Consider the following 18,528-nt stretch of genomic DNA (forward strand, 5'->3'; position numbering starts at 1 on the left):
ACCTTTTCAAGCAGACTCATTCAGAATACTGAAAAGTTGTAGGCCTTAAAGCGCTGCTGATTTCTCTCTTCTGCGTTTAGTTCCCGTAGGTGTTGGCCCTACCAGTATGTTAATTCCCTACTGTCAACAGAGCCCCATCCCTCTACATTTAAAGTAATCTCTCTAAATGTCACAGGAAAAGCCCATGTCATGTATATTTAGTCTGGGCGTCTGGCATTTGCTCCTCCTTAAGAGTAGAGTACACAGAGCCGCTGTAGTCTCTAGAGAGACAGAGGATCCCAGATATTAAGACTTCGCAAACATATGATGCAGCACTTGGAATGAGTGGAGTTAAAGATGGCCACCTTGCTGCAGAACATTTAAGCATGTGATTTGGAGGCAAGGTTACAGGGTGAAGTTTTTTTATGGAGCAAAGTGGATAGAGACAATGGTATATCCAGAAAAATCGTCATATTCCTTTAAGGAGAATGGGTTCTACAACATTTTTCTGTATACTTCAGGCAGTAGAGTGTTTAATACTTTTATCCCATCCTCCTCCTCATCCTGATTCCCTTAGAATTTAACTTTCCTCAAGAATGGTCTTTGATTTTAAAACCGACTCTGTGGTTTACATAGCATTTACCGCAACCAGCACAAAAGCCTCCTTTCAGAACCAGTCAATAACGACAGAAAACTTCATAAAAGCAAGTTATTTCTTTTAAGCCTCTACTATAGCGCTGACCCTCACCAAAGAAACTTTGCCAGGATCAATATCTTCACATAGACTACTTCCCACCAGTCTGCCTCTGCAATGTCAAACCGAATTGATCAGAGTTATGTCTAGCCTAACTTGCAGTGGAGTATATTTATTCTCTCCAACACTAACTCACATTTGTGGCTGAGATCCAAGGATAAGCCACTAGCGATCATTTGGTGCAAGCTCGCACTATGCACAGCCTATAACTATTAGCAAAATCAATGGGGTGGGGACAAGAGTCCTCAAAAAGAGGATGGCACAATAGAATCTATATATAAATTGTTTTCACGTGATTATAGCGGCCTGCTCCCTCGGGCATTTTCGGCAACAATATGGCTGATACGTACGCTTGCGTTAGAAAACGTTTTTTCCTTCTGTTTGAAAGCCGTCCAGATAATTAGTGTCTAGGCTCACACTGTAATAAGCCATTGTGACAGAATAAGAACAATGGGTCTTTGGGCTCTAGCCTTGTAAAGAGGGACATGCGGCGGCCTGCCACTCAATACTGGCAGAGAGACAACTCGAGCATGTGCGTTGGGTCGCATCCCATTTTTTCTTAACCGCACGAGCAGGATGCGTTCCAGTGTTGTAAACGCTGCTGATGGCATGGTTTTTTGCTTGCTCCCAAACAAGATGTATTTCAGATAATAAAATAGTCAAGGGGAAGCCAGCTCACTCGCCCGAGCATCATCATTAAAAAGTTCTGCCTCAGCAAAGACGGCGAGAGGCGGAAAAAAACAGATTGCGGCCTTCGTGCGCTTTTGCAGTGTTTCGCTCTACTTTCGATTGACTTCTGCAATCGCTCAATCATATTCGTGCCATCTTGTCGGTATTAGCGCACAGGAGGCCGAGGCTGCGCAGAGGGACTTTAATCCGCGATGTCCTGCCACAACTATCAGCCTGCCATTGTCTCGCACTGTCGTGTCCTTCATGATCGATTAGCCCAGGCTATAAAAGAAGGGTTATCGATCAATGACAGTGGAGAGGTGAGAAAAAAAGGAGGGAGGGAGAGAGAGATGACAGCCACAGACATGTCCGTTCCCTCAGAGAGGGGAAAAAGAGGGATGAGCCCCAGGGAATGAAGCGAGATTGTGTCTTGTGATGTTTATGCTGTTCATCACTGCAAAACTGAAGTTTGCTAGCCAGCTAATCTGTTACATTGCAGCCTGGCGGGGAGGGCTGCGGTAATGTGGTGAAAGAGGAGCCGCTTCCACTTGCGTCTCGCTCGTATGTGTATTTTAAATGGCATGCTGATTTATTGGTGTGATAGGGAAGCTCTGGGCGGTCTGAGCAGTTTATCACATCCCTGGATTTTCTTCTCTCCCCTCAGGTTATCCAAACATTGTAGCAACGTATGGCCGAGGATACACTGGTTTCGCCCCAAGCTACAGCTACCAATTCCCTGGTAAGTTCCATCTTGTTAAGCTCTGTATGGTGCTTCTCTCTCCTGCTGCTGTCTGGTAATGGCCTCCCTGCTGACCGGCAAACTCACAAACACCAACATGCACCTGTCCCTGCCTCTCTCCACAGCCCCATGCTGAAAACTTTGCTCTGGTGCTTTATACTTAAAAACACATTGACATACTCAAACATTATACATCTAGATGTACAAAGACACACACATATTGCCTTGTTCGGCACCCCGCTGAAGTCCCACATGCTTGTAGCTTTACAGATAAAACCGCCACACAAAATGCTTTCAAAACCCAATGCGAGCTACAAACGAGCCTGTGGGTATCTCGTTTTGTCCTTTCACAAATATAATTCATACATTCAACTATACAATACAATTCAGCAGATCACCGAAATCTTGACTCAGCAAGGTTTTAGGCCATCCCGACAAAGACAGGTCTTTTTGTCTGAGATAAATGTGATGCAGCAAAGCAGCTCTATTATTTCACGACTCAGTTCTCAGAACTGAACTTTGATAACTTGATGGTCCGAAACAGAATCAAAGCGTGCATAGTATATTTTAGTATGATGTCCTGCTAACTGGATTATCTGGTACTACTTTAATTGCACCCTATGTATTTCTGATCCATGTGTGTTTGATTTTGCATCTCTACTGAAAAACAAAAACAAACTATGGTCTAAGCCAGTCTGGTTAACAGGTTTAAGCTGGACTATCAGGTCTAAGCCAATCGAATAAAAATAAAAAGTTTGAAAGCATACAGTATATATATATATATATATATATATATATAAAAATTGTACATTAGAACTTAAGCTCCTTACAAATTTGTTCACACCTACTACATTGAATACATATAGAAATATTGGAACTTCATATGAATATATTCTTTAAAAAACAGCTCTTGTCAATTTTAAAATGCCATTGTGTTCATGCAATTGATCCTCAGCTGTCCTTATGTAGCCTCCCTCATATCCGTGCAATCAAAATATCTCCAAGTGGGGTTGCGACCTTATTTATGTGCATAAGTTTTTCATATATGTCATTCTTCTGTTGACATGGCTGTTAAGCTTAAAGGTGGCTGTTCGACGTATCGAGAACACTTAGTCGTCTTCCCCTTTGATGCCAGCGCACAAATAAACCTCAGACAATCTGTACAAGCATCCCAAACTAACCATCGAGAGCAGACGGAATATTCCAGTGGCGACTTAGATAAATAAACGAAGCGGGAGGGGGTGAGGGAACTAGAGTAATAGATAATGAGGAAGTGTAAATTGGCAGGCGCTTGAGGAAGAGCTGCTGTGACTAAGCCCGGTTAGAGGGATTAAAACATCATTGTAGGCTCACTCTCTTCAGCGAGAAGTCTTAGCCCAGTGCCATGTTTGCAACAGTTCTGAACCTAACAACATAGCTAGTCACCTCAGAAATATATGTGTAGGCCTATATCTAAACGCAAAACTCCCACCTGATGTTAAAAATAACCGGACGAATAAACACATGCAGTCCTGCCCATGCCAAAAACCTCATAACGCTAGCTGAAAAGCAATTGAGTGTATCGAATGCATATTTTTAGTGATATTGACCCTGGATATAGAGCTGAAGGTTTTGCTGGCATATGACTCACTGGAAAATAGGCTGAAAACTGCTTGACTTAAACTGCAGTTCTAGTGCAAAAAAGGCCTTTTTTTCTCCGCTCATTTAATCCCCTGGCTTTTCTTGTAAAATGATCTGCCCAGTGCCACTCCAAAAGCGTCCCCTCGCTCTTCCATTTCACATTGTCAATGACCTTGGTGTTGAACATATAGGGTGAAAAAGCTTTTTTTCCAGACTGCTCGTAGCACCTGGGATTTACTATAAGCTCGGCTGCGGCGAAGGTTAAAAATTGACTGTTGAAAAGAGAGAAGGTAATTTTTTTCAAGGCACTTCTTGTAATCCGCACAGGTGACTGGATTTGTAACAGGTCACGGGGGATGGCACGCGCGGGTCTGTGCATGTATGCAAGTTACTGTGGAGATTTTTAATGAAAACAAGAACTATAAATTGCTTATCAATGGCACAAAGCCGTGTAATGCTACAGTATGTGCGTAAGATCGATGTACAGTGTTTGTACCTTTCTAGTCCTCCTCGAGGAACAGCTTTGATCACGGATGGATTTAGTGTTTCTCTCTGCCCCAAAGACACACAGGCTAAAATAACCAATGGTGCTATGGCAGTTTCTAAGCAAGTGTTGCTGCTATTGTCATTTTCATACTAACATGTCCTCTGGTAGATAAGATAAGAAACGGCTGACAGGATCAGGCCACCTTCACTGTTATCTCCCTCTTTGCCAGGACACAGACGCACACACATTGTTCTTCTCATTTTTATGAGACCGAGAAGGGTGTTTCAGAGGCTATAAATCCACGAGAAACACATCTAAAGCTCGGTGTCTCTCCAGCAAGCCTGCCCGGTGGATCCATCGGGCTTTCCCCAAGCTGTGAGAGAAGATCTTCTCATTTTGGCGTAAGTCTGTAGATTAAGGCTGTATTGATCCAGAGGAGCGCAAGTAGAGGTTGTCTTACGGAAGATTAATTTACGGTCCGACCATGTTGTTGTTATGCGTTTTGTTTATTTCCTCCATTTGATCTCGCCCCATGTTGGGCGCTGACTGCTTTTGGTTCTCCAAGCAACGAATCATCTCTCCTCATCTCCGTTCCGCCATGATTTCTGTTGTTTTGACGTGACTGGTATTGATGAAAGCTGAAGGATGTTCCAACATCAAGGTCGCCGCCCCTCTCAGCCCAGTCGGAACGAACAGCGTGTTAGAACACCATCCTTTAGCTCTCATTCATCTATTTATCCTTCTGTTCTCCTCAGGAGGAAGAACAGGGAGAGCTGGAATTGATGCTTCACTTTTGATTAGGGCCCAATCAGTTATGCAAACACAGAGGCTGTCAGGCACGGGGCCGTTCTCCATTCTCCAGGCGCAGCCCTCTGCTGGCCCTGTCGTACAGATAACACATCCAGGCTCACAGGATATTGAAGTGCAAACAAACAAATAAAGATGGCGCTTTGGCTGACCAGAGATGCTCTTTGTGTGGGAACCGAGAGAGACGAAGGAGGAGAGGAAATTGGGAGATGACAGAAAGCAGGCGTCAGTGGCACTTGCTGAGGGAAGGTATGATATGAGCCCTGCCCCGCTGAGCTTGGCAGCACCTACAGACTTGAGGAAAGCGGCACAATTTCTTCTCTTTGACCCATTGTGAGGAGAGGGTCATAAAAAGAGGAGAAAAAATGAGAGAGAGAGAGAGCAGATGAATAGGCAACAGTGAAGTCTCCTGCAGCTGCACTACCCCATTCAGCTCTTCATCCAAATTAGCTCTAATTGAAAAGGCTGCTTATTAACTCAGTAGGCACGAGGCAAACATTCACCACGTTACATGCTCAAAATGGGGACCGCTGAGCCGGACACACACACACGTTTCTTAAAAACGTAGTGTGTGTCTTTACGGAGTGCACAGTGGCAGAGGTCATTTTGGAGGTCGTCTCGTAGCGATAGATAAGACAGCCTGTCTCATGCGCCCTGCTTGCGGTAATCACACTGATGACTCATCTGCTGTTCCCCACAGTCAGGCTGAATCCCTGTCATATCCCGCTCTGCACTGCAGAGGCGGTTTAACCAGTACGGGTTTAATTATCAGCTTGTATCAGATCCACAACTCAGACACCGCTCTGAATGGACCAGCTTCTTTTGCCTTTAGGGAAACGCTGCAAAATGACAAGCACAATCACAGCGTATTTGAGTTTTAATATACAGTTAATTGAAGAGGGAACCGGTCAGATTTCACTGTGGACAGGCCGTTTCTCTACTCTGTGTCCTGTAGCTCATCGTTTGACATGGTTAATTAAGAGATTATAAAGCAAAAGATGAACAAGCTACAGAAGCAGATTTACAGATCCAGTGTTTTTGTTCCGACTTAATCTGTGACATGCTACATTTTGTTTCTAATTCTTGGGTGTATAAAATCCTGCTTTACACAGTGAGTTTTATTGTATTTTATTTATTGTATCATGGTATTGTGTGTTTTTATTTTTGATATTTTATGTCATTTATGTGTTTATTCTTTTTCTTTTCTTTTTTTCTTTTTTTTAAGCATCAGTCAAACTTTGCTTTCCAGATCAGTTTTATAAACTTTATAAAAGATTTAGATGACATTTTGAAAATATCTGAAGAATGGAAGAATAAGCCAAAATCTAATTGTCAGCAATGATGCAGTTCTTGGCTTGCCTGCATCAGCTAATAGCCACTTCCTGAGATGTCAGCTGGGGCCACTTCTAGCTGTCTCCCATTCCTCTGGCCAGATCATTTTTGCACTTGAGCACTGCTCTTATCCTGCCTTACGAGTGCTAGTGAATTCTAAAATCTGCTGCACAGTCTAAAAAATGTATATGGATTGATGTACATTACTACACAATTAGATTAGCATCAGCCCATTGCCATTTCCGCCTGTCATACAACCACAGATCAGCCCCCTCTTTTACACTGATCAATGAGACATCCAGTACCCTCAGATGAGCTTCTTAAAGAATCTGGCCTGATGAGAGGCTGACTTTGCCTGACCCTGCTGGATTAATCCTTGTGCCCCTGTACCAGAGATATAGTATTTGTCTGGCCAGTAATTGCCCTCATCAAGGAGGCGACAGACTGCAAAGAAGGGCGTCAGGCAGCCTGTAGAGGAGACCTGTCCCTGGGCTGCAATCTCATTATATGTGCTCATGCTGATGGCAGTGATTGGACCTGAATCCAGGGGGCCGGGAAGCTGCGGGGGAGGCAGGCCGGTTGGCTCTAGCCATATGAGGTCTCGCTGATGCCTCGGCAGGTTCTGGCATTAGCAGGCCGACCAGATTCAGATCCTTTCAAATCCCAGATGTCATGATCTTCAGCGGAGTGACAAAGTTCACCGCTTGTGCGTCGTTTCACCCTTTTGATCTTCCTTTCTCATCTGGAGTTGAACTTTAGATCCTGAATTAAGATCCTGTTTGCCGAGCACATGGCATTACACATTTCTGTATTTAACTAATGGGCTGGTTTCATCACTGGACATACATCAATACGACATTCAGAGCGGTGACTTTGCACTATGCATTCCCTGTTGTATCCTTAGGCAGTAACTTGCGTTTTCTTAGCTAAAGCCTTACCAGTAATATTTATGCAGCGGTGTCAGCCTGTTATTTTACTCTATTTGTTCTGTGCACCAGAACTGATATATATTTTTCTCTGCTGCTCATTACCGCTTTGAAAAATGTCTTTCTTTTGAGTGGTTGTAGGTTTTATTGCCTCGTGTAAAGTGGCGTCTTCTCTGAACTCCCCTGGTGCAGCTTCTTCCCCTGGGTACAGTTACATTTGTCTTTCTCCAACCCCTCCATCCCCCATTTTCCCACTCAGAGGACTGTGCTTTGTGTAGATTAAGCATAATATGTAAACCAGGTAAGAAGTGCTGTATGCAAAATTTTAATAACTAGCCTAGCTTGTAAGATAGATATGCACTTTGCTTTTGTTATGTGTCCTTTGCTGATCTTTTGTGATGTATAATACCCTACCGCACTGCTGTTTTGTGATGCTATTCAGAAAGCCCTCCTGGCCTATTTTATACAAGCCTGAGATGATGGATGTACTTGAGAAATCTGGTCATGCCTTCTGCCTTCAGAAATTGCTCTATAAGATGCACTATTAGTCAGACACAGCTTCACACCTTGTATGTGATGCTCCCTGTGGCCGTTCATATATTCCAGTGTTCTTCCTTTCAGTGCGATTCTCAGATCAATGAAAACATTTCTCTGTTCATGAATGAACCATAGTACATTCTTACAACCATAGAAAATGTGTCTAGAAAAGTGCATAGAAAAATAGTCTTAATCTACATGTTTTCTTATAAACTTGCAGTACTTCCCTATAAGATGCCTTTTTTAATGCCACGTTATCATTTAATATCATATTATATTATGCTCACAATGAATGTCGGGGTTTTCTAGCTGGTGTTTTATGTTCTATGTACATGTATGTTTCAAGGCAGTTGCAGGATAATTCTGTGTGGTTGATAGGTATTTGATAGGGGGTTCTGAGTTATTATTTTTATACATCAACCTATGAAAAAAGTAAGTTTTTTACAAATGTGGGCATGATATAAGGTATCATTCCTATCCCTGAACAGTGTTCACATAAGTGTTTGTTTCAGCGCTCATGCTCCTGGATGACAGCAGTGTAATTGTTCTGTAGCCGCACTGAATGTGTTAAGCGGTGGCTTCCGCCATGCACACCTCATTGAAATAATCACAGCTAAATTCACACCTCTCCGCCACAAACGGCCGAACCCCTGCAGCCGGCATTGACCCATGATTCTCACACCTGTAATTCCCAAAGCCACAGACTCGTTCACCGTCAGCACCCTCATTAGTCGTAGATTCGAGCAGGAGGGCATAATACGGAGGTGTTTTCTGCTGGCGAACGCCACTCGGGCTTGTGCATTTGGAAGCCTCATTGCCCAAGCTCCCGGCAGTCTTTGATAGCTCTGCAGAAAGGCCCTTTTGAAAGTAATACAAGTCAAGGGCTTCTACTAGAGAAGCATGACTCACCTCTCGTTTGCCAGATGAAAAGATGGTCTACGAGATTGCTCTTTTCTTTTATCCACCTTTTTTTCCTAAGATGCTCATTTTAGCACTCGCGTTTCTAATTCATTTCTCTCTTGAATGTCTTTTATAATGGCTACATCAACTAATAGTGCATTTTGAGTGCGTTTGAAAAGCAAGGGCACGGTTCCTGTTCTTTGATCCATTTTCATCAGGGGTTTAAATGATGTTCTGATACATTCCATATCAAATTCATCAGATGTATTGCCATTTCTGTCTTAATGTTAGCAGCCCCACTAATCTCATTTAATGGCCATTATGACTTAAAATCATGATCGACCGTGTCTAATTATTTAATGTCTTTGACTCACAGATTCGGCAAAGAAAACAAACGATGCGCAGTCCAAACTGGAGCGTCTCCAGAGGACTGCTGGCAAGAACAAACAGGCATTAGCGATCATAAAATAAAAATTGCGCATTCGTAAAATGTACAGAGAAGACTTCAGGAGGCAGAGAAGTGAGGGGACAGCAGGAGGAAATAGCGAGGGAGAGAGAGGGGACAAGTGAGGACGGCATCTCCTCCAGGGCTTCGGGGTGGAACAGATGTGTCCTTGTCCCTCCTCCAGGCCAGTCCGGCCTAGCCGAGCACGGCCACTGACAGAGCAAACAGGCTGGAAAAATGGGTAAAAGTGGAAAGCTAAATATTGGCGTTATGTCCTCGGTAATAGAGAGGCCATGAAATTGATTTGATTCTGCCAAGCTGTTCCTGGGGGATAACACTCACCCCTCCACCCCAAACTCCCCCTCCCTTGCCCTGCCGACCCTCTTCAGGAACAAAGCAACGGAGAGATATGTGAATTAACCTTCTTCATTTGCGGTTTCTGAGGAAGTAAGTTGTTGCCAGAACTTTCTAGATCTCTAGCACACAGGCATCCAAATGTAATATTACCATCAGCCAAATGAATGTAGGGTGGAGAGACACGCACTCAGAAAAAAGAAAAAAAGAAGAGTTCAGCAGCACCAAAATTAATAGCAGTATTGACGGGACGCAGCGGTGAGCGAGTGTTCTCCATTTTCTGAGAAATGTTTTACTCGTGTCAAGAGCCGGTTTTGTTCTGAAGAGGCTGATTAGTGGGACTAAAACTAATATTTACAGGAAGTGAAATGCAGCCTCTCAGGTGAGACCAAAGGTATCTCCGTTTGATGTTGTAGAATTAACTAACAGGATAGTTCAACTAAAATTTTATGCCTGTCATCATTTACTTGCCCTCCTGTCATCCCAAACCTTTGTAGCATACTTTTTACTGTGATACGTAGAAAGAAGATATTTTGAATGAGTGGGGTCCAGACAACTTGAGGAAGAATAAATTATTTACATTACTCTAAAAAAAGTTATAAATTAATCAGTATTAGCCTAAAGAACAGACCAGAAATCTTGATTGCAATAATACTGATGAATTTGCTTGGTTTGTGCTGTGATTGTGTGTCCTTATTAGAGGACTGTGTTAGCTGAGCAACATGCTAACATAAGAGGCTCTTATGCACAGAGCTGCTTGTGTGCTGCCTGGAATTCCTGCCTATGTAGAAATTAAATGTGCCATTACATTTTTTTTATATGTATTTTTTTTAATTAGTAACTTTTCATATAAAGTATTTTCTTGAAACATTTGTTTTGGCTATGGATAGCATTTGCATAACTTGTTTGAAATATAAATATTTAGCATGATTTATAGTATGAACAAAAAACACTTCCATTTAAAAAATTTGGGTCAGGAATATATTTTTATATTTTAACTTAATTTTATTTTGTAAGAGATTATTACTTGTATTTAGCAAGGAGTATTAACTGATCTATTTTAATGCTGTTGTTTTAAGCTTTCTTATGTTATTAAAGAATCATAAAATAGTTAAATTGTTAAAACATAAAATTACCTTTTTTCTGGTCAAATAGCAGAAGAGACTTCCTTTTAATATATGAAGAAAAAAAAAAAAACTTGCAAACCCTAGACATTTCAACTGTTGTGTATTTTCCAAAAAGTCTCTTTACAAAATGTGCATTAATTGTACAATGTTACTCTCAACACTCTTTAGAAGTAATGTAAAGCTCCACATATTTTCACACATATGCATCTGTCTTTGCATTGTGATTGTCAGGTTGTCTCATACATGCAGCCTTTCCAGGGTTTCTGCATGTTCTTTCAGAAATGCTGTGAAAACACATTGTCAGAGGCGACGGTGACGCTCTTAAAGGAAAACGCCACAGATTTTTTAATATTCGTCTATGTTCTTCCCTCAGCTAGGCAAGTTGATATGTACCTCTCTTGTCTCAGTAGCCTTTTTTCCACTGTCGAGCCAGTGCGAGCCAGTGCTTTAAACGGGCCGGGTGGGGCTAATTGCCTTGGACCTGTAGCACCAAGGCCAAAATAGCGTTGCGTTTCCACCATCGGGCCAGAAGCTCCACTGCGCTTCACCAAAACCCGCCCTTTACCTGCCTCTCAGGAACAATGTCATGCAACCCCCTCATTTCACCAACAAAGAGAAGTTATCAGACAACTAAAAAGAAATAAGTCACTGGAACTAGCACAATCACAAAACGAACATGATCAAAGCGGCCGTTTGTTTACATACTTTAAGTACTATAATAAGTAACACATTTATCATAATGAATTAATTTATCAGGATTGAAAAGTCCTTAGTCACACAGAAATAAAGCATTAAGAACATAGCCTGCTTTTTCAGTCAAGTCGGTTTCTGTTTATTTGTAGTCACATACATCACATTTACAAAGAACGATAATTTCTGTATTTTTTTATAAAATCTCCAAAACAAAAAAACATTATATTTTAATGGCATAGGCTACACGGAGCTAAAATCTCTCTAGAGACGTATGACAGATCAAATATGTTACTAAAGAAATACATGATTGTGATAGAGAATAAGAAGCTGACGTCTGATTTCTTCAAGCAGTTGCATTTACCATGTTTACTAAGGTATCGTTTATGAATAGCGTGCATAGTCTTTTGTATGGTGATTATAATGCACATCGGATCAAGTTATTTCAAAATCTCGCTGCTGACTTAAAGTGAGTTTTAAACAACTTATTTTTTAAAGTTTTTTTTGCTTAGCTTTATGAAATGATCCACTGCGCTGATGCTTTCCAGACGCTGAGAAATTCCACCTTTGTTCATAACCTAAGCTGGCCCGCTTTGGCCCAAGGTTTTTGTCGAGCCAAAAAAAATGGCGGAGGAAGTAAGCACCGGCGAGGCACGATCAAGCACCTTAATTGAATCTGGAAATGCGACTGGCCCTGGCACGCACTAGCACGCCCACTTTTGGCCCGACAGTGGAAACACGGCTATTCACTGTAGCACACGACGCCGCTATGAGGAGCACATCACAGCACTTCGACCTCGCGCAGTAATATCATCACTCCTCATGTTGGTTGTATTGACGGAAGTTAGAGGGAGATGAAGAGGGGGAGGGGGAGTTTTAAGAAGTGATGATATTACTGCAGCGAGGTCGAAGTGCTGCGGTGTGCTCTTCCGCCATACATTATAGTGATAATTTTTATCCGCTTAGGAAATCACCAGTTTATTTTGTGTCACCATACTTACTCGTGTAAATACTCATGTAACCATCTTTAAATAGGGAAAACATGGAAGTGTTTGGTAGCTTCTAAATTCATCCCTGTTTGGATCATAAGGAATGAATGGTGCTAATCTAAACGCTAGCATAGTGGCACCGCAAGCTACATCAATTGAATGCATGCACCGAGATAATATGGAAAAACGGTGGCGTTTTCCTTTAACTGGAAGCAATGGTTTCTTTTCAAATAAGAATAGTCAATCGATAGGGTCTAGAAAATGCATTGTTTGCTGAAATATTTAACACTTGCTGCTATATAGGCTGTACTTTCATCTATCTGGATGTTAAGTGCTCATTCCCATTGTTCAATGCTACAGCTAATCTTGTCCTAAAGACTTCTTTTTGATTAGGCATTAGCAGCACATGAAAGGTTATTAAGGCCACTAATATGAGGGTTTGGAGGGCGTCTGTGCTGAAGAATAGGAGGGAACCCGTAAGAGACAGGGCTAATTACCATCCATCCTTCTATGTGAACCCAACCATCTGCCAGTGTCACCCACTTATTGTCTATTGGCTTTCAATCATGAACGGACCGCTGCAGCCAAAGATGTGTGTTTTAATTAGAGAGCAGCTCTATAATTATATTTATATTATAATAATGACTTTGACGAAGCATTTGAGTGGATGTCCTTCATTGTTCACTAAAATGATAATATTTAATTATGATGTTTGAACACTGCAGATTTGAGCAAGCTGAGTGGTTCTCTGTCTCTTTGACATGCACACGTGGGCACGCCACCACACACACACTTGTGTGCTCTCGCTTAGTAGCTCTCTTGTTCGAACACACACAAATACAGAAGAGACAAGTTCTTGCCCTGTACAATAGTGCAGCAGCACTCATTTGCTTTGTTTCTATTCTTGTATTCTTGAAAATATACATTTTCTATCTTTTTTTTTTAAATGCTGCCTCCTAAGATACCTCCTATGATTATTTTATCGTTATTCCTGTCTTCCATCAATGATCTACTATTTGTGCCATTAGCTTTGCAACATTCTAACATCAAACTCTATTGGAATCACTTGTGAATTGCTTTTGGTGTTGCTAATTGAGTTTCTGCCCATGTAGAGGATTCCAAATCAGTCAGTTATGAGATGATGATTAGAATGCAGCCTCAGAAGGCAGCTCGCTATTTAGGCAATGAGGCAGCTCACTAGGCTTTGAAACAGAGCTATTGATGTTAGTGGAAGCCAATGGCTTGTAAACATGAATCTTGGACTCTGCATTCAATGTATTCACCTACAGTTGGTTTACTCTCTTTTGCGCATTATATCACGTCCCCTCCGTCACTGCTGTACCATACCTGTTCCCTTCCCCTTTGTAACGCACACTTAAAGTGTATTAAAGGGCACTTGGAAGCGAACAATTAATCCCTGATGCCTAATCTCGTAATAACAACATAAAGAGCCACTAAACCGGGAAGATGAAGACACTTTCATCCAGCCTTTCTCACAAATCACGGCCTCCGTGCAGCACCCAGAGTCGGTGTGGCTGTAGCATCAGTTCACACTGCCTGGAGACCAAATTATCCTCCTGATTGATTGAGTTTCTAGACATAAACCAGAGGACGATTTGCCTGCTCTGCTTTACGATGCTCCGTCTCTGTCTCGCTCCCTCATTCTCCCGCCCAAACACGAGCGGCAGTACAGAGATAAGTGACTTAAGTGGACTACAAAGTGTCGGGAGCATGGAGCCATTTCCATATCGCCTTTGTGCTGCCGATGCCGGTCATGGTTGGAGTTAACCCTATAGTGTTGCACTGGATCATCTTTCTGGCTCCGGATTTCTCTCTGCCTTTATGGAATTCGAGCTGCAGTTTCTGACTCACCCCCTGGTCTCGTGTCTCTTTTCAGCTCTTGTTATACTGTGAATTTGTGATTTGTGAGGTGTTATGGAAGCTGGAACTGCATGAGTAGAACATTCTCATTTGCTTGATGACTGAGTGTTTGGTGTGTTGTAGTGCTCAAGACAAAATTAAACTAAAATGACAAATTTGACTGAAAATACACAGGCAAATGGACAGTGTAGGTTATATGGCAATGAAAACACACATTTTTTTCCTTTTTTTTTTTTTGCCCTGAAATACTTTTAATTTCATTTCATTCACGTATTTTTCTAAAATGTATATATTTTTTTGTACTGTCATTACAGCCGTAGTTTAATTACTGTTCAAACCTTTGGGCTTAGTGAGATTTTTTTTTTTATGTCATTAAAATAATAATAATAATTAAAAAAATGACACATTGCAAAATATTATTTTAAGAAAAAAAAAGTTGTAAGTTTTCTATTTGATTTTTATTTTTTATGTTATTTATTCCTGTTATAACGGTGAACTGCAGTGTTATATTTCCACCATTAAAGCATTCTAGTCCCTTTACATTTCACATGATAACTGAAATCGTATTAGTTTATCTCAGTAACTTGACCGCACAAGCTCAGTAGCATATCCGAAAGTCTGATGCTCGGCCGTGGCCCTCCCGCTGTGTGCGCCAAACAGATAAGCTAAAAAGCACGTGGTCACCCATGCAGAAATACCCCGAGTACATTAGGGCCACTGCAGTCTCCTCCGCACTCTGAAGACGCCCACAGTACACAGTGCATTACAGCAGCCTGAAGAACCTGCACAGACACTGCAGCAACTTTGAGTCAGTAATGTTGTGAGGTAGCTTGATCCTGCTTTTTTTCTAATTTATCCTCTCCTCTCATTTTTCCCTCTCCTTTTTTTACCCTCTCCTCTCCTCCCTTCACTACTGCCTATTCCCACCCTGTTCCTTCTCTTTCCTATTCTTTTGTCCGCTTGTGTCTGTGCCTACCTTTTTTTTTTTTACTATCTTCTCCTCTCATAACTTCACACTCTCACATTTTTTGTCCTGTTCTCTGTTTTATTTTCCTGTTCTATCCTCTCCTTACATCCTTTTGCTAATGCCCATTTTCTGCCTCTTCCCTCTTCTCTGCTTCCTTTTTCTGTCCTGTTCCCTATTTTTGTTCTAACCTCTCCTTTTTTCCATTCCTTTTTGTGTTGTGTCTCTGTCACCTCCATTTCCTCACTTTTTGCCTTGTTTCCCTTTCTTCTCCTCTGTTCTCATGCCTATTCGTGAATTTGTTTTTACTCCACTTGCACTTGCAACACCTGTTCTTCTCTTATTTTCACTATTCCTAATTTTCCCTCTTTTTTTACTATCTTCTCCTCTTATTCATTCACTACATCCTTTGTCTGCTCTGTTCCTCTCCTCTCATTTTCCATCCTGCTATCCTCTCATTCCCTCTCCATGCGTCTCCTCCTCCACTACCCCCCCCCCCCCCAACCCACAGGCTTCCCGGCAACAGCGTACAGTCCAGTAGCAGCGGCGGCAGCAGTGGCGGCAGCGCGTGGCTCAGGTAGGGGGGCCCGTGGAAGAGGCGGCTACGCAGCATACCCTCAGAGCACAGGGCCAGGTAAACGCTCTGGCCGGAGATCTGTGTGACTGCTGCTCTCTCCATGCTGCTCTTAACTAGCCGCCTCTGTCCTCTCTCACACACTCACACATACACACAGTCTGTAGTTAGAAGGAAGGGACAGGACTCAAGGCTCCTGCCTGCTTCCCCTCCTTTCCTGTTGTAGATGTGATTTATGGCGCTAGCAGAAGTCGATCTGAGACCAGCTTTTGCCCCCTGTTTTCTTAATTTAGTTAAAGTCAGTATTATTGTCGGTGGAACTGGTAACAGATCAGGGCAGGGGCCGGCTTCCGCTCACACAGCCATTTGTACTTTACTGTAGCTGCTGTATTTGTTTCGCTAACCACCGCCCCCCACCCCACCCACCCACACACACACACACGCGCTAGACACATTACACATGGACTTACACGAATGAGCCTTTTCATTTCTCTTGGTTTGTCAGTTTTCACATTTAATCGCTGGCGCTCTCTGCGGTTAATGCCTTCCTCTGTCATCCGGACAAACTTGGTTCACCTTTGACAAAAAAAAATAAAAAAGAGTGTGCACATTAAAAGTTCCCTTGTTTCACCGTGGTTATTGATCCAGAGGTTGGATAGCTTAATCTATCAATCTGACTTTGTCTGTAAGACACAAGGATACTTAAATAAACGGCAGGAAGGAACAGCCCTCGGCCTTCTCGCTGACGTCTGCCCTTTAGCACAGTGGGAAATGATGGCCTTGACTAATTTGCCATCAAAAAGGGAAGCCATAGTAGGTGCAAAGTTTATTTACACACATCCATACTGATATGTTGTCCAAGCACATAAAAAACCAAACACACACTTTTTCGCTCACGCGCATGCGTTTACTGCATATTTTGACTGGAGTTCGCTCCATTGACACCTGCTCTCCAGCAGACAGCTATCCACCCCTGTGTAATTGGCAGACAGGCGTAAAAGTGGCTCGGCGCACGGTTTGAAGGAACGCACTCGACAGAGCGTGAGCCAATCAGTCATGCCTCTCCACCCAATCAGACGTGTTTGATTCTGATTAGCATTCCGCTAAAGAAACCAACTTAGCCTAAAAAAAACCAGCTCTCTGCATCGCATTGCTGTTTAATGTGTGTGAATTACGCCAGGCTTGTTTGGAGCAGGCTCTGAGTTTAAACCGAGAGCTACATGAGAAATGACTCTCAGGCGATGGCGTCTCCAGAGTTTTAAACAGCTCGTGGTCATAGTTGTCAGCTCAGAGAAGTCATACTCAAGGCTGGCATTGTGAAATTCAGATCCAGTGAGCTTAATTTTCATTTGAACATTGAAAGCTTGGGTTATACTGTGTGTTTTGGAGAGGAATGTGATTAGGGAAGGTCTTGGCCCACTGGACCAAGTTTATTAGGCCAGAGTAGTTATTTTAGCACCCTCCTACCCCCCATGGCTAGCGTTTTAAGCTTATGGCGCAGTTGCGTTGTGACAGAAGTGAGAAAGCCATTGAGACAGAGCACTGACATTTAAGGATGACCTTTTCCGAGAACCTCATCATCTATTACCCAACTGATCTTCATTGCGCAGCACAATTTATGCACCCCTGCTGTGCATACATTTGCTGCTAGGCGAAGGATGAGATGTGTTTGCGTGCCGACTGTCAGTCAGTTAACTCCTGCGCAAACCTGCCGGCAAGGGTACGGTGAAAGTCAGAGGCTCCGCTCTGACAGACGAACTGTCGCACTCCATTCTGCGAGGTACTCTGGTGAAATGGTGACGCCACAGACAGCTTTTGCAGATCTTCTTCATCACTGCATAATCTCCGTCATTCACCCGAGGGCTGTTGCACTTCCTCCACCTGCTTGATGCAATAATTTAAGTATTTAAAACAGAGGTTCTCAACCTAGGGGTCACATTTCCTACAGTATGTGGCTAACCAGAGATGCAGGTAAGGTCGAAGAAATTTTATATAATATAATATAATTAGTTCTGTCAATCAATAAAAAATGTTTTTTGACTGAAAAACAGTATCAATGACAACAATACTGATTTCTCTATTCTAATAAATATAATTCTAATTAAAACAATAATTCTAATTGTGGTCTCTAGAATTATGAAACAAAAAAGGGCTGTGACGTAAAGATTGAGAACCCCTGATTTAAATCAGTATATTCCACTAGATCTGAGTCATCCATAGCAGCAACCTTTTATAATTATTATTGTCAGTAAGGTGATAAAATGAATGAGACATACTTTAGCTAGGCTAAATGGTGTGTGTAATTTGAGTGGGTTTCGTTGGTTACCGACTGGGCCTCTCTGTATGAGTTTGGCCCAGGAAACAGATCATCACTTGGTAGTGATTGATCATTATGCTACAGTTAACAAGGACAGATCAGCAGACATTTTTTATGGTCTGGAAGCCTGTTCATTTATTACGAGCTACTTTTCAGATTGGTTTAGCATTTTAAACTGAATGTGATTTGTTAAATGGACATAAATTCACTCAAAGCCAGAACATTCTGCAGAAGCTCATGAAATGGCATGTATCTGTACCCCAGATTTCACCTAGCACTTGAAAATGGCATGCTAACTTTTCATTTTTATATAAACGATCATAAAAACAACCACAAACCAACCCTGCTGTTGTGTTGGTTTTGTAAGATGCTTGGCCGATGGTCATGTTTCTGTTATTCCTCTCTTGTTTGGTTTGGTCCTGCTGAGAGCCAGTGTG

At 42.2% G+C, this 18,528-nt stretch overlaps 1 protein-coding gene across 11 annotated transcripts in view; it reads left to right on the forward strand.

Annotated features, from left to right (window-relative positions):
- msi2b (musashi RNA-binding protein 2b) overlaps window positions 1–18,528 on the forward strand; it is a 251,834-nt gene that overhangs the window by 207,322 nt on the left and 25,984 nt on the right. For 5 of the 11 annotated variants that reach the window (XM_052575397.1, XM_052575396.1, XM_052575394.1 and 2 more), the window contains 2 exons: window positions 2,067–2,141; window positions 15,712–15,834. In XM_052575397.1, coding sequence (XP_052431357.1) covers window positions 2,067–2,141; window positions 15,712–15,834 — 198 coding nt within the window. The remainder of the gene's footprint in view (window positions 1–2,066; window positions 2,142–15,711; window positions 15,835–18,528) is intronic. The other 6 variants (XM_052575400.1, XM_052575398.1, XM_052575403.1 and 3 more) reach the window with 2 other exon arrangements.

Source organism: Carassius gibelio, chromosome B15 (genome assembly GCF_023724105.1).
Source record: "Carassius gibelio isolate Cgi1373 ecotype wild population from Czech Republic chromosome B15, carGib1.2-hapl.c, whole genome shotgun sequence".
In the NCBI taxonomy this organism is placed as follows: Eukaryota; Metazoa; Chordata; class Actinopteri; order Cypriniformes; family Cyprinidae; genus Carassius; species Carassius gibelio.